This window comes from Nomascus leucogenys, chromosome 20 (assembly GCF_006542625.1).
Source record: "Nomascus leucogenys isolate Asia chromosome 20, Asia_NLE_v1, whole genome shotgun sequence".
Classification (NCBI taxonomy): Eukaryota; Metazoa; Chordata; class Mammalia; order Primates; family Hylobatidae; genus Nomascus; species Nomascus leucogenys.
The window spans coordinates 17,597,824-17,615,682 of record NC_044400.1 but is presented as its reverse complement, the minus strand read 5'-3'; the positions used below and the strand labels follow the sequence as shown (position 1 = coordinate 17,615,682).

General features: G+C 38.6%; 1 protein-coding gene across 5 annotated transcripts in view; it reads left to right on the top strand.

Moving 5' to 3' along the window:
• MGAT5 (alpha-1,6-mannosylglycoprotein 6-beta-N-acetylglucosaminyltransferase) overlaps positions 1-17,859 on the top strand; it is a 325,140-nt gene that overhangs the window by 201,043 nt on the left and 106,238 nt on the right. For 4 of the 5 annotated variants that reach the window (XM_012502528.2, XM_030800826.1, XM_030800827.1 and 1 more), the window contains exons 6-8: positions 9,574-9,645; positions 11,606-11,767; positions 14,927-15,096. In XM_012502528.2, coding sequence (XP_012357982.1) covers positions 9,574-9,645; positions 11,606-11,767; positions 14,927-15,096 — 404 coding nt within the window. The remainder of the gene's footprint in view (positions 1-9,573; positions 9,646-11,605; positions 11,768-14,926; positions 15,097-17,859) is intronic. The other variant, XM_030800828.1, reaches the window with a different exon arrangement.

Below are 17,859 nucleotides of genomic sequence, written 5' to 3'. Positions count from 1 at the left end.
AAGCCATTTGAAATGGGAAATTCTTTTTCCTCAAGATAATATTTCTGAGCAGTAAAGGAGGTGGCAGAGATTTATGATCATGTTCTTTTCACCTTCTCTGTTCAGCCTTTATTGGTATCCTTTTCATCTATATATATTTGTTGCTCTTACTACCTGAGTTCTAAGACATTCTTAGTAAAAGAATTAAAAAAAAAAAAAATCCTGAGTTTACAGAACAGTGTTTGTTAGTCAGCCTAACTGATCTCTCAGTTTCTCCCTTTAGCCCCTCACCCACTAAAGTTCTTAGCAACACTTCCTGTTTATGAATGTTACATACCACAACATTTACATTTAGACTTCTTCTTCTGGCCTCCGCTCTACAAAAATCAGAAGGGCAAAGGACAAGACTTGCCAAAACCCAAACCAACACTTCTTTGACTCCTTCTTGGAACACATGTGGCAGGATGGAACTTCAATGCTGTCATCTCCAATTTGTTTTTTATACACATTTAAATATTGTCTCATGTAATTTCTCTTGTATGACCCTAAAAATACTTTTAAAATTACGTTTTAAACTTTTTAATATGCAAAATTTCAAGCATATACTACAAACTCCTGTGTGCCCATGATCCATATTCAACAATTGTCAGTTCATAGTCAGTCTCATTTCATTTATAACCTCCTCTGCTTCATTATTTTAGAACAAATCTCAAGCATCATATCATCTGTTTCAATGTGTATCTCTAAAAGAGACTCTTTTAAAACATATTGTACAGCTATTCTCATTATAACTGCTAATACTATTTCACACCTGAAAATTAACATAATTCCTTCACGTCAGATTAGTATTCACATTTTCAGACCATTGTATAAATTAAAGTTTATTTATTTGAACTGGGTTTCCAGTAAGGACCCTAAATTGCAATTGTTGATGTCTCCTAAATCTCTCTTCATTTTAGGTTCTCTTCCGTCTCTGATTTTTCCTCCTTCTAATTTTTTGTTAGAGAAGCTGCCTCATTGCCTTACAGTTTGTCTTACTCTGAATTTTGGTTATAGCCCATGTTGTTGCATAACCTGGCTCTTTGCCCCCTTGTATTTCCAGTAAAGTGATAGCTAGCTCTGAGGTTTGATCAGAATAGTGCCTAATATTGTTTGTGCAAGTTATTTCATGGATAATGGTATATATACTTGAGTTGGGAGGCACATAATGCCTGATTTCTCTTTCTCTCTCTCTCTCTCTTTTTTTTTATGTTAGCAATCATTGATCAGTGCCCAGGTTCATTAATTCATTAAAGGTACCTTCTTAATGTATCAGGAATACTTCTGTTCAGAGATGTGACTGTTCATCAGGTATGTGATCACTGTAAGAGGAAGTTCATAGAAGAAACCATTTATTTCCCAGTTCATTTCCTAGCATTTCCAGCTTTTCTTATTTTTGCTTGCTTGCTTTTTGTTTTTTATCATTATGAAGTAATGGATTAAAACATTTGGACAATCCATTGCAGTTATTTTCTTATTGATTGTCAAGTTACCCCACTTTGGCCAGTGAGGACCTATTCATACTGCTTTCTCAGAACTTTTGACATGACCATGATAATTTGTAGTAGTTTTCTTGTTCTGTGGTATGCCAAGATCTTCCAGATTCATCTCATACAGTTCCTGCCCTAGGTCTGGAACCAGCATCTCTAAGAACCACCTTGCTCCCCTGGCCTGCATACCACCCCAGTTTCTCTTAGAAATAATGCTTGGGGGCCACAACCTGAGTGCCAGGAGCATTAATTGTTACTGATTTTTTTCTGGCTGCTGAAGATTTAACAATGAATAAACACTCCTCATTATGGTTGTGTTATGTAAGGAGAGATAGCTAGCAACATCAAAAAAGTAAGATGTATCATCTCCTAGACTGTAGTACATGCCTGAGGAGAAATACTAAAGAGAGGGCAAGAAGTACTTATGAGAAGTGATGGTGTCAGTTTTGGATAGAGTGGTCAGGATACGCCCTACTGAGAAGGTGAGAAAATGATGTTTGACCATATTTGAAGAAAGTGAGGGAGTAAGAAGTGCAGATATCTCACAGGTGTTTAGCAGGCAGTGGGAAGAGAAGTGCAGTCGCCCTGGAGTGACCATTAACACCTAACATTAACAACAAGTACAAGGAAAGCCATATCCACAGAGTTTTGTCTGTTTTGTTCTCACGTACAATGATGTCTGGCACATGCGTTTATTGAATGAATGATTCTATCTGAAGCATTTTTTAAAATTGGCAATAGTTTTTTGTTTTGAGTGGGGAACTTCTAGCTCTAACCTTTCCAATCTTAAAAAAAAAAATGTCATAAACTTTGTAGCATTAAAATCCGCTAAGACATTTGAGTTGAGACATGAAGCAGGGGCGTTTTGAGCACTGATTAACACATTTAATATACAGTAGTCCTCTCTTATCCATGGTGGATATATTTTAAGACCCAGTGGTACCTGAAACTGAGGGTAGTACTGAACCCTCTATATACTATACTTTTTCCTTCTTCACAATGTTATGGATTCTTTTTGGCATATCTGAATTGCCAGCATCATTACTCTTGAGCTTTGGGGCTGCTATTAAGCAAAATAAGGGTTTATTGAACACAGGCACTGAGATACTGAGACAGTTGATCTGGTAACATAAAGGCTACTAAGTGACTAATGTGAGTGGGTTGTGTCTATATCATGGATACCCTGGACAAAGGAGCTGTTCCAGCCCTGGGCATGATGGAGCAGGAATCACAAGGTTTCATCATGCTACTAAGAGCATTGCACAATTTAAAACTTTTGAATTGTTTATTTCTGGAATTTTCTGTTTAATATTTTCAGACTGCGATTGACTGTGGGTAGCTGAAATATCAAAGTGAAACCATGGATAAGAGGGGACTACTGTAATGCTCTGTAATATTATGAGAGCATACAAGGGCTCAGATTAGACTGTTAGAATGGAATGAGCCAATTGTATTAGAAGGCACAGCTTTCTTGCCCATTTTTTATTTTCATTGTCACTTAGCATAATTGCACATTAAACACAAAAAAAGAGCTGTATCATTGTTGTCTAAAATGTGACTACCTCTTAAAATTGAGTGACTTTAGTTGTCAAAATGTCCTCATGTGGATAGATACCAGTTGGGACCAGTTTTGCCAGCATCCAGTGGGAGCTGTACCTAGTGAGAGTTGCTGTAGAAAGTATCTCTATGCATTATCTCTTTGGTTGGCTACAGAGGAATTTATTTGCTGCTTCTCATGTGTAAGGGAAAATTGGCCTTTCTCCTCTTAGAGCAATTCGGGATGGATTATTGAAAGTGTCTCATCCTCTTGTTAGAACCCCACTGGTTTTGTGGCACATTGAACACTTACTACAGCATCACTTTAAATTCTGCACCCCCCTCACCCCTGATACGCTGAGCAGAACTCTCATGGATCACTCTGGCCCTGTACTCTGTCTCTTGCAGGTAGCCAGTTCTGTACTTTGTGTTAATAATATTCCTGCCTGTCTTGTCAGGCGGCAGCAGTACAGTGTTAGAGGAAACACACAAGACCTGATTCCCTGTCTGGATCCCACCACTTCCCTATGTGTCTTTGAGCTTTCCCTTGAGTTTTCAGTCTGGTTTCTCCTCATTGAGGTCAAGATAAAGCCTGCTTTGCCTGCCTCAGTATATTATTGAAAGGTTCCAATAAAATGAAAACAGTAAAGCGCCGCACAAGTGGAAAAGAGTATCATTATCATGAGTCTCCTTAGTGCCCAAGTCATGCTTTTTGATTTATTCATTCACTACTTAACAAATACTAATTGGACATTGCCTGTGTGCCAGGTACTGCTTTCAGGACTGGGGATAGAGTGAGAACCATACAGATGAGGTTTCTGTCCTCAAGGAGCTTACATGCAGATGGGGCAGCAAACAGTAAAATCAGTATATAAAAGAATTGCCTCAAGGGATGAATACTCTGAGGAAAAATAAACTAGGGAGGATGCAGCAGAGTGGCCAGGTCAGTGGGTCAGGGAAGGCTTCTGTAAGAAGTTTGAACATAGTGTGGAAGGAAGTAAGGGAGTGAGGCATGGAACACTCTAGAAGGAAGAGGGTTTCAAGTAGAAAGAAGAGCAAATGCAGATGCCCTGAGCTATAGGGTTACCAGATAAAATACATTACAGCCAATGAAGTTTGAATTTCAGGTAAACAATGAATTTTTTCAAGTGTAAGTATGTGACAAATGCTGTGTGGGACATACTTACACTAAAACAAAAACTGTTGTTTGCCTACGGTTAAAATGTAATTGAGTGCCCTGTTTCTTTTCCCTAAATCTGGCAACCCCACTGAGATAGGAATGAACTTGCACGTTCTTGGGACTTGCAAAGAGGTTGGCTTATGTAGGGCAGAGTGAATGAGGCAAACAGTGTAAGAGTTGAAGTCAGATTCTATAAGATCTTGGTATAAATTCTGGGTTTTATTCTGAGAGCAAGGAGAAGCCGTTGCAGCATTTGAGTATGTGTAGAATGTGATCCAATTTTGGCGTTTCGTTTGCTCTTGCTACATAGAACAAATGGTAGGAACAAGAGTTGGAAGCAGAATTATTGCTACATTTGTTAACCATACAGTACTGCCACGCAGTGGGAGTATAATCACTTTAAAGGATTTCATACAGAAGACCTAGGCGATGATACTCCGATATTGAAGACTGGACTGTGTTTTTGGGACTGTAGGAACCAAAAGTTTAGCCAATATGCTTCAAATAGCGATTGAGCATACCAGCTCTGGGGCAAGACAGGTGGCATTTCCATCTTTAGCTGTGTCTAGTCTGTGCTTCGGCGTCTTCATCTAGCATGATAATTGCCTTTCTCAAGAGGTTATTTGAAAAGACCAAATGAAATGACGTGTGTAAAGGGCTTATCCTCATGCTTGGCTCCTAGTACATCGCAACTTTTATTCTTTGTCTCTCCCAGCCCACTCCCCCTACACAGCTCTTCAGATAAGGAGTCAGACCAAAATATTAATCAACTCAGGTGTTGGTGCAGAGAACTAGTCTAGAAAGCTGAACCACTTACCACTTACATGAGTAGACCTTTACCATCTGCATTTTATCATTAAAACTTTAGAAAGTAGAGGAATCGGGAGTTGGCATGTGGTAGAGAGAAGTGCAGGGGGCTTACTTTTTTTTAGTGTTTCCCTTAATGAGTAACATCATTGGATGTAATCAGTATAACAAATGTGTATATGTTTATGTATGCATGTATATATAAGCATAATCAGTGTGTCAAATGAATATTTAGATAGTCAACTGTGTTCATTTGATATATGACCAACTAGCCTAACAGGATGACATAAATTCTATCTTTCAGATCTTATAGGATAATAAAATTAAGAGGGTTACCTGATCCAACTCTAAAGCAGAAGAGAAAACTTGAAAGCCGAATGGTTTAAAATTACATGCCTACTTATTTGCAGAGTTCGGCATAGAGTCCATTTTGACTGATCCCAGATTCAGTCATCTTTCTCCACTGAAATAGGTCTCTTATCCCTCACTAAGCTTGGCTTAAAGGTAACTCTAATGTATCCTGGTCAGGGAGGCAACAAATTTCAGTTGTGACTCAGCCCTGCCACTCACTAGAGAAGTTATATTGGCAAATTCACATTGAGCCTTGACTTCATCCCATGTAATATGTTGATAGTACCCGTGTTATAAGGCCCTATGGAGAATTAAATCATGTAGTGTGTGTGTGTGTGTGTGTGTGTGTGTGTGTGTGTTACGGAGCCCAACATATTCTAAGCCTTCATGCATGATGGTATGCTTATATAACTCCTTTAAAAATTATTCTCTTAATGTTCATTGTGAAATGTATAATATGTAGTTTAGCAAAAACAAAATGAAAAGCACCCAGAACACCATCATCCAGAGACAATCTCAGACTTCTCATATGCATTTTTCTCATTTAGCTTTGATTATACTTAAATCATCTGAAAAATACAACATGAAATCTTGTGTGTTGGTGACCCATTAGAACAGAACACTTCACATTAATCATGAATGAAAAAGCCATAACAAAGACTAATCATTATTCTTTCAAAAGAATAGAACATTACTACTAAGAGTTTTGCCATATTATATCTAACAACATGCATATATACATTGGATCTATTAGTTTTCACAGTAGCTTTATTACTTTTTCTTTCTGTCTTTAAACTCCAACTTGAGCTGTCTGTGTATCTGCCAGCAACTTTTTTCCCCTTAATATAATGAATTGTCCATCCTACAGACCTTATAAATAAGTCTGACCGGATTAGACTTCTAGGGACTCAGAGAATGCTTTGATTCACAATGTTCATGTTTAAGCTGAAAAACCCTTTTTGTTCAAAGAAGTTTAAATCACTGTGAGGAGGAATGTCAAAAAAACAAATTGTTGTATTTTATATCTCCTTGTTCAAGAAAAGTGATTTTATAGGGTCCTTTCCATGGAATATGCATTGATGTTCTAAAGTTTTAGCCTGGCTGGTCTTTGTTTTTGTTGCCTCTTCATTTTGTGGCCTGAGGCTAGTGAACTAAAAAGATTAGTTCATGTCAAAGAGTTTGCTTTCCAATTGAAGGTTACTGGAGGAATGCTTCTCCTCAATTGATTGTTGTGTGCGTATTGCCGTGAGCTCAGACGGTTTTAATTTCTTAGACTTATGGTGGTGAATTGTAGGCTACTTTTAAGACTGTCCAGTCCCTTCCCTGGCAGGGGGCTTGAGGGAGGTCTTTCCCAGGCCATAAAAGCTGGGTAGAGATGGGGTTGATGGCAGGGGGTGGTGGGGGGAGGCAGGGCACCCAGTGTGTCTCCATACTGAGGGTAAGTATAAAATCATGTCCCAGGAAGAGAGTACCAGGAGCCACAGTTGAGAAAGTGTGAAGGAAGGTGGTCATAGACAGCTGTAGGATGCTAGGGCTCTGAGAGCCAAGAGTAGAAGAGCTATTGAGAATGACTTGAAATAGAACCATTTTCAGGTCAAGAAGGTGGTGGGGCTCACCTTGGGGTCCAGGTTTATTGGTAGCATCCTCTGCTGGTGGGTTAAGCTTGTAAAAGGACCCTGGACAGATCAAAAGAAAACAAAGTTAGGGATTAGGAGATTGTTACTAGCCTTCAGCAAGATTTTCCCTGAATGTTATTAATGGTGTTCTTATTTAGGAAAATGTTGCTCATTTGAGAGCTGTTTGTTTCAGTACTTGGAGTTATTGCCAATTCTGGCTTTCTTCCAATCCTGGTAATCCTCCGAGGTTTCCCAAAGAAAGAAACGCTTTCTTTTTCCCTTCTCCCCATGGGATAATTGGTTTATGTATAATTTAATTATTTTGTTAACCAGTTATCCTATCACAGCATACAAAAACAACCTTAAAAACCCACCTTCCCGCTCTGTGCTAAGATGTTCATAATTGATTTTCCCACCATTAGGAGTGCATGTATAACAGCGAAATTTCTTGCTAAAAGCTAAATGGGACTGACTCTGTATTTTCAGCAGTGCCCTTGGAGCCTTAGGAAGTGTAGTACCCAGTGATTTAGAATAAGAAGAACTAAGATAAATGATCAGTTTCAAAGAGGCATTACAGTCTTCAGGCTTCTGTAGGGAAGTCATCTTTTTAAAAATCACCTGGGACTGTATTTTCATCACAGTGAATCTTCAAAGATTCTTCTTGCAGTGGCAGAGTGAGGAGAGAACTTTATCAATATCTGGTCTCGCTCATGTCTCTCCTCTTAGTTGATTTTCTTTAGTCTTGTTTCATCTTTCCCCATCATGCTATTCCTGGGAAAACTTTTCATCCTGGTAGGTGGCTGGTAAATTTGGTTATTTACTTGGTGTAAGGTTTATTTCAAATCTGTACCTTCCTTGCTCGTCTTTTTTTTTTTTTTTTTTGCGGGGATGGGATGGGATGGGGTGAGGTTAAAGATCTCACAATCAAGTCTACAATCCATTTGAAGCCTTCATGTTATAAATATGCTTTATTGAGTCCATTTGCACAAATCTAATTGGAGCTAAATAATTCAATCTGGCCTAAGAATACAAGGTACAGATGTGCATAATGCTGCTGAGACCAGCTTAGGCTTCATCCACTTGCAGGCTTTTTCTCTGCTGTTTTTCCTCATTTTTCTCATTTGTGGAGCTGCAGATACTGCCTTTCATGGTCATGTTGTGGTCAGATCCCAGTAATTAGACTGTAGGCCTCCAAGGCAAGTTGGTCTTTTCTTTTTTATGAGTAAAAACCATTTTAGCTTTCCTTGTGGGGAATCCTTTTGAGTCTCTGAATCATTCACAAATATGGTAAGGTCTAATTTTATCCCGTAAGAAGAAAAGAGAATATTCCACTTTTCCTATTCAGAGATTCCGCCCTCTCCCCAAGCTTTGCTCCTCTCTGCTTATTGCTTTGGGATCATCTGCAGTGGCAGATGGCTTTATGCAAATCAGGCCAATTACTTTGGTTATAGTAAAGATCACCTTGCATTATGAGTAACTTCCATATTAGTAAAACTGACATGTTTCTTTGAAAACTTACGCAGACTGAGAGGGCACACTGTCTTGTGCTGACCCATGAGGCTGTAGTTCCACACATGTCTCTGCCATCTTAGTGACCCCTTTAAGGACATTCTCTCACTCTACTGCTCATTAAATTTTATAGATCTGCCTGGCCACAGAAAAATTATTTTCAATGCCTGTTAGCCATATTTCATAATTTCATTATTTATTAGTAAATGGGTGATAATGCCGTCTTCAAATTTTATGGCTAGTTTTGACAGAGAACAGACATCAATATAACTTTAATGCATTTCTCATTTTTTTGCTAGAAATTAAGTTGCCTAATAGTCTTTGATAACCTTTGCTGAAATAATTTCTATAGAATCAAGTTCTTTTTTCCTTTCCCTTTCCTCCTCCCCTCAATTTCTAAACCTTATGCATTGACAAAACAATCCATCTTCCAGAATGGCTCTCACAAGATCATCAAGGTTTTTTTTTTCTCTCCTCCTTTCATTTCTTTCTCAGATAGGTTTTACCACCTTATTTCTTGAGATAGTGTGAAGTGAATAGCTGGAAAATGAGGGAAACCTTGACCAATTAGCCCTAAACTATCAGTGGCATTCCTAACTCGGATAAAGGATTGAGTTCTGTGGCTCCAATGCCATTCAATTTGCTTTCCAGATATGCCACAGCAGATAAGGATCCTTCCTGTCCATTTGCTAACTGGTCACAGAGACACCTTACATTCTCATTCCCCAGTGGCAATGTTTCAGTCTTTTAACTTTCTGCCATTAGACTCCCTTTCCTTCTGGTACAGAGATATGAGGCTTAAATGACTAAGGAATTAATTGCTGTAAAGTACTTTGAAGGACAGATGTAAAGTATAATCTCTTCCTTCTGACCTTTGCTGCTGATTGTTTCATCTGAGAGGGCACTTGTATCTGGAATACTAGCTAAAAGCATGGGAATTTGGCTAATAATAAAAATAGCACATATTAATATAGTGCTCATTTTGTGCCAGGAGCTATTCTCGGTGCTTTGTATGTAAATTCATTATAGATGAAGCTGCATATTTAGTGTCACTGATGCTTTTTAGGTTGAAAATTGGTGTCCTCATTTACCTTGGAGAGCAAAAAATCCCTACGAAGAAGCTGATCATAATTCATTGGTAAGTGATTTTGGAAAACTCTTTCTAGACTTGTACATTTAGGTCAGATGCCAAGTGATACATGTGGAATCTTCTAGAAATGCCAACTATAACCTGAAATAGTGTTACACTAAAAAACTTCTGTATTTGTCTCTGTGGAAGTCTAGGTGACCAAATCAGTCAACCATTAGCATATGTTTGTTTACTGAGCAATTCTCTGAGGGTTCCTGAATGATGGGCTACTGATATGAGTAAGACCTGGTACCAGCTGTGGAGGCCCTTAGTGATCTAATAAGGTTGATGGCAAATAATGACCATCTCTGTCAGAAATGCTGTAATATAGGCTTGTGGGAATTAATGAGGAAGAGGTCATTTTAGTCTGCAAGGTTCAGGGTAGATTGAATAGTGAAGATGACATTGGAGTTGAATTTAAAGTGATGAGTGAGTTGATATAAGGTCAAGGAGAAAAGGATATCTCTCGTGTGGGAAAATGAGAGCATGGCAGTTTCAGGGAGTAGAGCATGCATGCATGGTTCAGTTGGCCAAGGCCATAGGTGATTGGATGAGGTAGGCTGAAGATGAAATTGGGAAGGTAGGAAGGAGACTGTGAAAGTACTTGTTGCCCCATTAAAAGCTTAAGTCTTTACTCTTTAGACCATAGATCAGCAAACTTCTACAAAATACCCAGATAGTAAATAGTTTCATCTTTGCAGGCCATATTGGTCTCGTTGCAGCTCCTCAGTTCTGCCATTGTAGCACAGAGAGCAGCCGTGTATGATATGTAAATGAAGGGGCATGGCTGAGTTCCAGTAAAGTTTTATGCACAAAAACAAGCAGTGAGGATTTAGCCCAAGGGCTGTAGTTTGCTGATCCATGCTGTAAGCCACAGGAGTCGTAGGATATTGTTTAGTCAAGAAGGGAAGTGAAACTGGATGTGGTGGCTCGTGCCTGTAATTTCAGCACTTTAGGAGGCTGAGGCAGGAGGATTGCTTGAGGTCAGCCATTTGAGACCAGCCTGGGCAATACAGCAAGACCCCATCACTACAAAAAATTTAAAAACTAGCTGAGCATGGTGGCGTGTGCCTATAGTTTCAGCTACTTGGAAGGCTGAGGATCCCTTGAGCCCAAGTTCAAGGCTCCAGTGAGCTGTGATCATGCCACTGCATTCCAGTCTGGGTGGGAGCGTGAGACCCTATCTCAAAGGGGGATAAAGAAAGAAAAGAGATGAGTGTTCAGAATGAGCTATGGTGACGACTGAAAAGGTGGATTCAGAATGTTTGAGATGTTCTGTGAAATAAATACTGGTTATTATGTTTCTCTGTTATTCCAGTCACTGGTTGTATCCAGCTATATTATCCAGAGCGTTAGGAAAAATATTCTTCCTGGCTTTTAAGTTACTCTGTTTGGAATTTTAAATTGTTCTCACTCATGGCAGAAAAGTAGTATTCCTGGCTCTTCAAATTCCTTAGAAAACAATGAATTTTTGTTTGGACTGGGACAAAACCAGAAGATGAGCATTTATTTCCCTATTTAACTCTGTGGACAGAAAGAGGCTTTTTGGCAACTTCCACATTGTCAGACAGCCTGCTAAGAATTGATTCCATTTTCTTAGAAGTCTGCTGTCCTATGGGAGATCCAAGTGGCACAGTAAATTTGAGTGCTGAGAATTTCAAGGTACATCAACCATACTCGTTATAAAAACTGCATTTTAACATAGCTCAGGGCTTTGTAATGCCTGTGCTGCTTTTCTCAATTTCTAATTTTTTAATGATGTCCCTTCCGGCAGATCAGCAGTCAGCAGCCTTTGCTTCAATTTGCAATCCTGGGACCTTAAAGTCAAAGCTGCAGCAGACAAGACTTACTTTTGAAGCTCTCAATTTAATTGACCAACCCTTTTAAGTTTTCAGATGTCACATCATGAAAACTATTACGCTTTCTGACTTTTTATCTTCTATGCGTTTTATTAAATTTCTGTTGCTAGGCGGAAATTCGTACGGATTTTAATATTCTCTACAGTATGATGAAAAAGCATGAAGAATTCCGGTGGATGAGACTACGGATCCGGCGAATGGCTGACGCATGGATCCAAGCAATCAGGTCCCTGGCAGAAAAGCAGAACCTTGAAAAGAGAAAGCGGAAGAAAGTGAGTTTCTTATTAATTCAGTGCAGTTAGATGCCAGTTTTCTTTTAAAATTTGATTTTGCTTGGAAACAAGACTAAGAGAAGTGTCATATCTCAAATGATATTCCCTCAGGGTGAATCTGCTCAGTCTCTTGTACAGCTGTTTTTGGGTTGTCCTTTCCCCACTTACAATGCTCCCACTTAGCAGGGTCTGGCACAAGTTTCTTGGGTGAAGCCAAGCAGAATATCTGCCTGTAAGACTTTTCCTTTGAACCTGTCTTTGTCAGGGTATCAGGAAACTTTCCCCATTTCCTTACCTGAATCCAACCTTTGAGAGCTTCCTATTATGTCATCATGAAAATTTTGTATTTTTGTTGTTTTTCATCCCTGGCTTTTGGACAGCCAGTGAGTTTCATTGTTACTCTGTCTGGTTGGTGCTTCTGCTTATGCCCCTAGTAGAGAGAGAGAGAGAAATTTGATAAAATTTGAGCCAGTTTCTTTCTAGTTCATGAGGAGAGACTTGGAAAACCTCTCGAATACTCCTGGGCTTAGAAGACTTTATGCCCTGTTAGCTATAGATTTCGTGGTCTGGCTTTAGATTAACTGTTTTGATTTCAGAACTGAGCAAAGTGAATATTTTGCTCCCACATCTAAAAAACTTAAAAATGAGTTTGGTATTCCTAATGCAACTAATTTGGTATGTTTGAAAAAGAAAATAAAGATATATTTGCAGGATCGCAAGTCACAGTTTGATAGGTCAGTTTTGCCTACATCTCTTTAATTTGTGAGACAGCAGGACTAAACATTCTGTCACCAAATGGTTGTGTATGGAAGAGCATGTGTTCAGATGTGCAGGTGGGCTGTAAAAAGAAATAAAGAATTTTTCTGTATACTCCTGTGGAGTAACCTCGAGGATATATTGTTAGGTGAAGAAAAGTAGAGAATAGTTTACATTATTTTTAAGAGAGAGGGGGAATTTATATCTATGTATACCTAAAGATAAATACAGATACATATATTTGCTTCTTGCTCTTAGTTTGAAAATGTATTTTTCTTATTTTGATAAACTAAAATTAAAAATAAAGGAGATGGTGATGATGGTTGCACAATAATGTGAATGTGCTTCATGCTACTGAACCATATACATTAAAATGGTAAATTTTATGTTAGGTGAATTTTACTACAATAAGGAAAAAAATGGTCCAATTATTAAGGGGAGTTGGGATTAGCATGGAGGCAACAGAGACTACCATAGAAACTAGACTTCTGAATATATCTGACTTTGTAGATTTGACACTGGAATCATTTTATGTAAGTGTTAAACGAAATGTTATTACCAAAAACTAAAAATTAGAAGGAATATAAAACATGAACTGACTATATATCCATCCAGTTTTGATGGAAGCACCCAGAAAAAGACTATTCTTAGTGACTTTAGAACACAGTAAACTGTACACTTCTGATGGGATATCACAAAGGATAAAAAACTGTAAAAACGTCTTAAAAACATTTTTATTAATCATGTAATATGTGGTAGCATTGATATTCTCATTCTGAATCCATTGTGAACATTGGAGTAAAGCAGATGAGTAATTATGTTAGTGTCTTTGAGAAGTGGGATTTGCAGTGTGGAAGAGAAGAATTAATGGATGGTAGGATTGGTGATGTTATGTAAAAACACTGTAACCCTGAGTTTGAATCAGAAGCACCAGTCTAAACTCATGATTTGTTTTATCTTTGAGGAAAAACAAATTTCCTAGCTAGGGCCACTATCAGGCCTATAAATAGTAATAAAATTGAGTCCCTTAAGCCCCACGCTTTAGTCTCTAAATGCTATTTCTACTAAGTGGTATAAGAGGTTCTTGGAAAAATGGCTTATTAAGGTCCAAGACAGAAGTTGTACCTGTTGAGCCTAGAACAGTCTTGTCAGGCACATCTGTCTACCCATGTGCGGAGAAGCTATCAAAGAAGACTAGGATCATGTCAAAAGAACTTAGGAGCCAGCTTGGATAGCCTACCACAGGCCTAGGTGGGACAATTGGATAGTCAGTGAGAAGAATATCCACAATATTTTGAAGCATATCAAATATGCTTTGATGTCATAATGATTTTTTTAATTAAAAGTCCTCATAGATCATCATTAGAGTAGGCTAAAGAACAAGTTTATTATTCTGAAAAACTGGCAAATGAAGAGAAAGAATCAAGTATTTATCAGGCTCCTTCTACACAAACCTTAGAGTTACCTCAGGGTGACCAAATAGTTGACGAAGGGTAGTTTCTCTTTATAGAGAGGTATTATTCTAGCTAATAAACGAAGAAGGAATGATAAAATGTCATCACTTTGCAGTCCCTAATGGATTAATGGATCTAGCTAGTGACCATCCAGGACTGCTAACATCCCAAGACAGAGACACCTGTACATTGTTTCCTATGAGGCTAAGAGACATGAGGCAATTATTACGTATGCTCTCTGACTCTTGAATCACGCAGGTGCACTTAGAAAAAATAAAGGGCAGTTGAAGAAGTATGAATATTAACTGGATATCAGATGATGTTAAGGATTACTAGGTTTTTTAGGGATCATAGTGATGTTCAAGTTATATTTTTCAAGTGAAGGTTTGTTCCTTTTAGACATACATACTGAAATATTTACAGATGAAAGGATATGTCTAGAATTTGCTTTGAGATAATCTAGAGGGGTTGGGAGAAAATGGGGGTATAGATTAAATATGCATTAATAATTGTTGAAGCTACAGAGTAATTACTTTAGCATTGACTGTATTGTCATGTTTGCCTTTCTACATATTTGAAATTTTCCATGGTAAAAGGTTAGAAGTATTTTAGCTGTAGATAAAAGACCAATAATGTTAGAAAATACTGTCCTGTCTTACCTTCCTTTAATCCCGATTTTACAAATACACTGTGCTTTTAAAAGGTGGAATTATCTGTCCATACCTTGTACTCGTAGCCATACCAAGGGCTGCAGTGATTTTATTTCTCTAAAATCACAATGAAAAATTATTTCCTTCCTTTGTACCTTCTAGAAAAACAGCATTCCCCACACTGAGATTTTGTTAGGATGTAAAGATGATTTTGGGATTGGTTGATGACTTCTTGGTGCATTACTGTGCATTTTGTATGTGGTTCAGTGTGAATCAGTATTTGCCTCTTTGTTTTCCAGGTCCTTGTTCACCTGGGACTCCTGACCAAGGAATCTGGATTTAAGATTGCAGAGACAGCTTTCAGTGGTGGCCCTCTTGGTGAATTAGTTCAGTGGAGTGATTTAATTACATCTCTGTACTTACTGGGCCATGACATTAGGATTTCAGCTTCACTGGCTGAGCTCAAGGAGTAAGAAGATTACTTTTCAATTTTAAAATCAGGATACAAAAAAGAAATTGTAAACTCTTAAAAGTATTACCTTTATTAGTGTATAATTTTTTGTCGAGGAAAATGAAAGTGATAATTCGCTAAACAGGAGATAAGAAGATTATTTTCGGGAGCTAAATACATACACTGTGAAAAGGATAATATGTTTTCATTGTCGCTGAAGGCTCCAGAGGCTTCATAAATGAACGCCAGAAAATTCAAACTAAGGAGCTTATTCTTTGCTATTACAGGTGCTTCCAACATCTGTAGCACAAAACATTATTGACTTTCCTAATTCCCTGTCTCTTGCTGAAATTCATACCACTGCCTACTCAACATCAATCTTGCTAAATCTTAAAACAGGGCAGGTTCCTATTTGTAATTTAATTTGGATAGAATAAATTTCCGGAAAGCCCTGAGCTGATCCTTTTTCAATTAGCCAACTTTCAGCTGAGTCTGTTAAGTCTACTTGGGTTTTTTATTTCACTGAAATTTGCTTCTAGCTCTAGCCCTCCTGTAATCCCTTCTATATTGGCATAGCTGGCTGAGCAGGGACGCTTCCATCCCCTGCAGTCACTTAGGATTACTGCCCATGGAGACTTCCCACCCAACAGTCAAGTTGCCATGTTGCTGTATGTCATATATTTCCAGAAGGAATACCTTGAATGAACATTCTAGAGCTCATTGAGATGAGAGAGATGTTAAAACAATATATGGTGGCTCCCAGCACTTTGGGAGGCCAAGGTAGGTAGATCACTTGAGGCCAGGAGTTCAAGACCAACCTGGCCAACATAGTGAAACCCTGTCTCTACTAAAAATACAAGAATTAACCGGGTGTGGTGGCCCATGCCTGTAGTCCCATCTACTCAAGAGGCAAAGGCTGCAGTGAGCCGAGATCTTGCCACTGCACACTCCAGCCTGGGTGACAGAGCAAGTCTCTGTCTCCAAAAAAAAAAAAAAAAATGGATACACAACCTACAAAGTGGCTGCATTTATACCGTTAGCAGTCACTCATCTGGTGTCTTCTGTAGGCTAGTTTTGGTGTGGGACATACAGAGATGACCAACTTGTGGTCAAGGACCTTGCTGCCAATCTTTTGATAATTACAACTAATATATTAAAAATAATTACACTAATTCCAGTGCTAATTGAGGTGTATGTGGATGCTAGAATGTAAGCACTGGGATTGCAGAAAACTGAGTATTGTTTGTCTCTGTGTAGTGGGCACCTAGATAGTGCCTAGCAAGTAATGAGTACTCACATAACTATTTATAGAATGAATGAGTGAAGGAATAAATAGGTGAATGAATGAGTTAGGTAGGTAAATAAATGGAGTGCCGTGGTAGTACCAGGGACAAGTACCGCCTGGGGAGGTCAGGAAAGGCATGTTAGGAATTTATCAGTCAGAGACTGAATTTGATGGTCAAGGGAAAATTTGTTCAGTATGTCCTCACTTAACATCGTTGATAGGTTCTTGGAAACTAGGACTATAAATGAAATTATGTAAAATGAAACCAATTTTTTTCATCAACATTATAACCAGTGATTTGAAGGAAATGACTTTATTGGAGGGCCTGCTATCTGTTGTTTTGTTTAAAGTCCCAGTTTTCAGGAATCTATTGATGATGTTAAGTGAAGACTTAACTCTAGTAGTCTTTATGCACACTGGGGTCAGGGCTAGATGTGTTTTATTTGAGAAGATAATTGTGGAAGCAGCATAGAGCAGTGGTCTTTAAATATATCTGTACTTTAGAACCACCTGGAGATCTTGTATTTATTGTTTAACTTTGGAGGATCTTTTAAAAATCCCACAGACCATGCCATGGGCGAATTAAATCACAACCCTTGCGGGTAGGACACAACCATAAGTATTTTGTGATGTCTCCAGGTAATTTCATTACACAGACAAGTCTGGGAAACACTGAACATGGGGTGGACCAGAGATCAGCAAACTATAGCTCAGCAGGCCAAATCAGCCCTCTGTCTTTTTTTGTAAATACAATTTCATGGGAACACAGCCATGCCTATTGTTTACATATCATAGATAGCTGTCTTCATTCCACAACGGGAGAATGGGCCGGTTATGACTGAGAATGTATGGCCTGCAGAGATGAAGATAATCACTCTCTGGCCCTTAACAGGAAGGGTTTTCTGACTCTTGGGAAAAAACTGGTTCACAGAACCTAGTTCTTTCATAAACAGGGGAGAGGAAGGAGGGTGGCTGATGTGGTGGTAGTACAGAGCTGTCAAGCAGAGTCCTGTTTGTGACTCTTGTCCTTTGAAGTAGGATATCCATAATTTGGTGAAGCATTAAGGTGGGGGGGTGGGCAGGGATAAGCAACAGTGGTGACTGATTAGTGAGTGGATGGCAGTAGGGTTATCAGTTACTCGTTCCTACACATGAAGTTGGCCTACCAATCAAGTACATCGTCATGCTCTGAGCGCAAGTATGGTTTTGTGTGGATGGATGCATGGGTGGAGGAAAGGGTGATTAAAAAAAAAAAACTATAAACCATAGTGCCAGTTCTGTAATACGGTCAAGCAAGGAGGAAAAATTTGACATAAGGGAAAAAGTTAAGGAACAGAATGAGACAGGTAGAAAGAAGTTAATACTATAGAGGCCAGAAATTGAAGACATTTAGAAAAAGGGGAGGGGGAGGTTAGTAAGGGTGCTAAGTGGTAAGAACAGGCTCTGGGGGAGAAAACTAAGTTATTGAGTATCTGGTATTCGTTAGGTACTTTCTT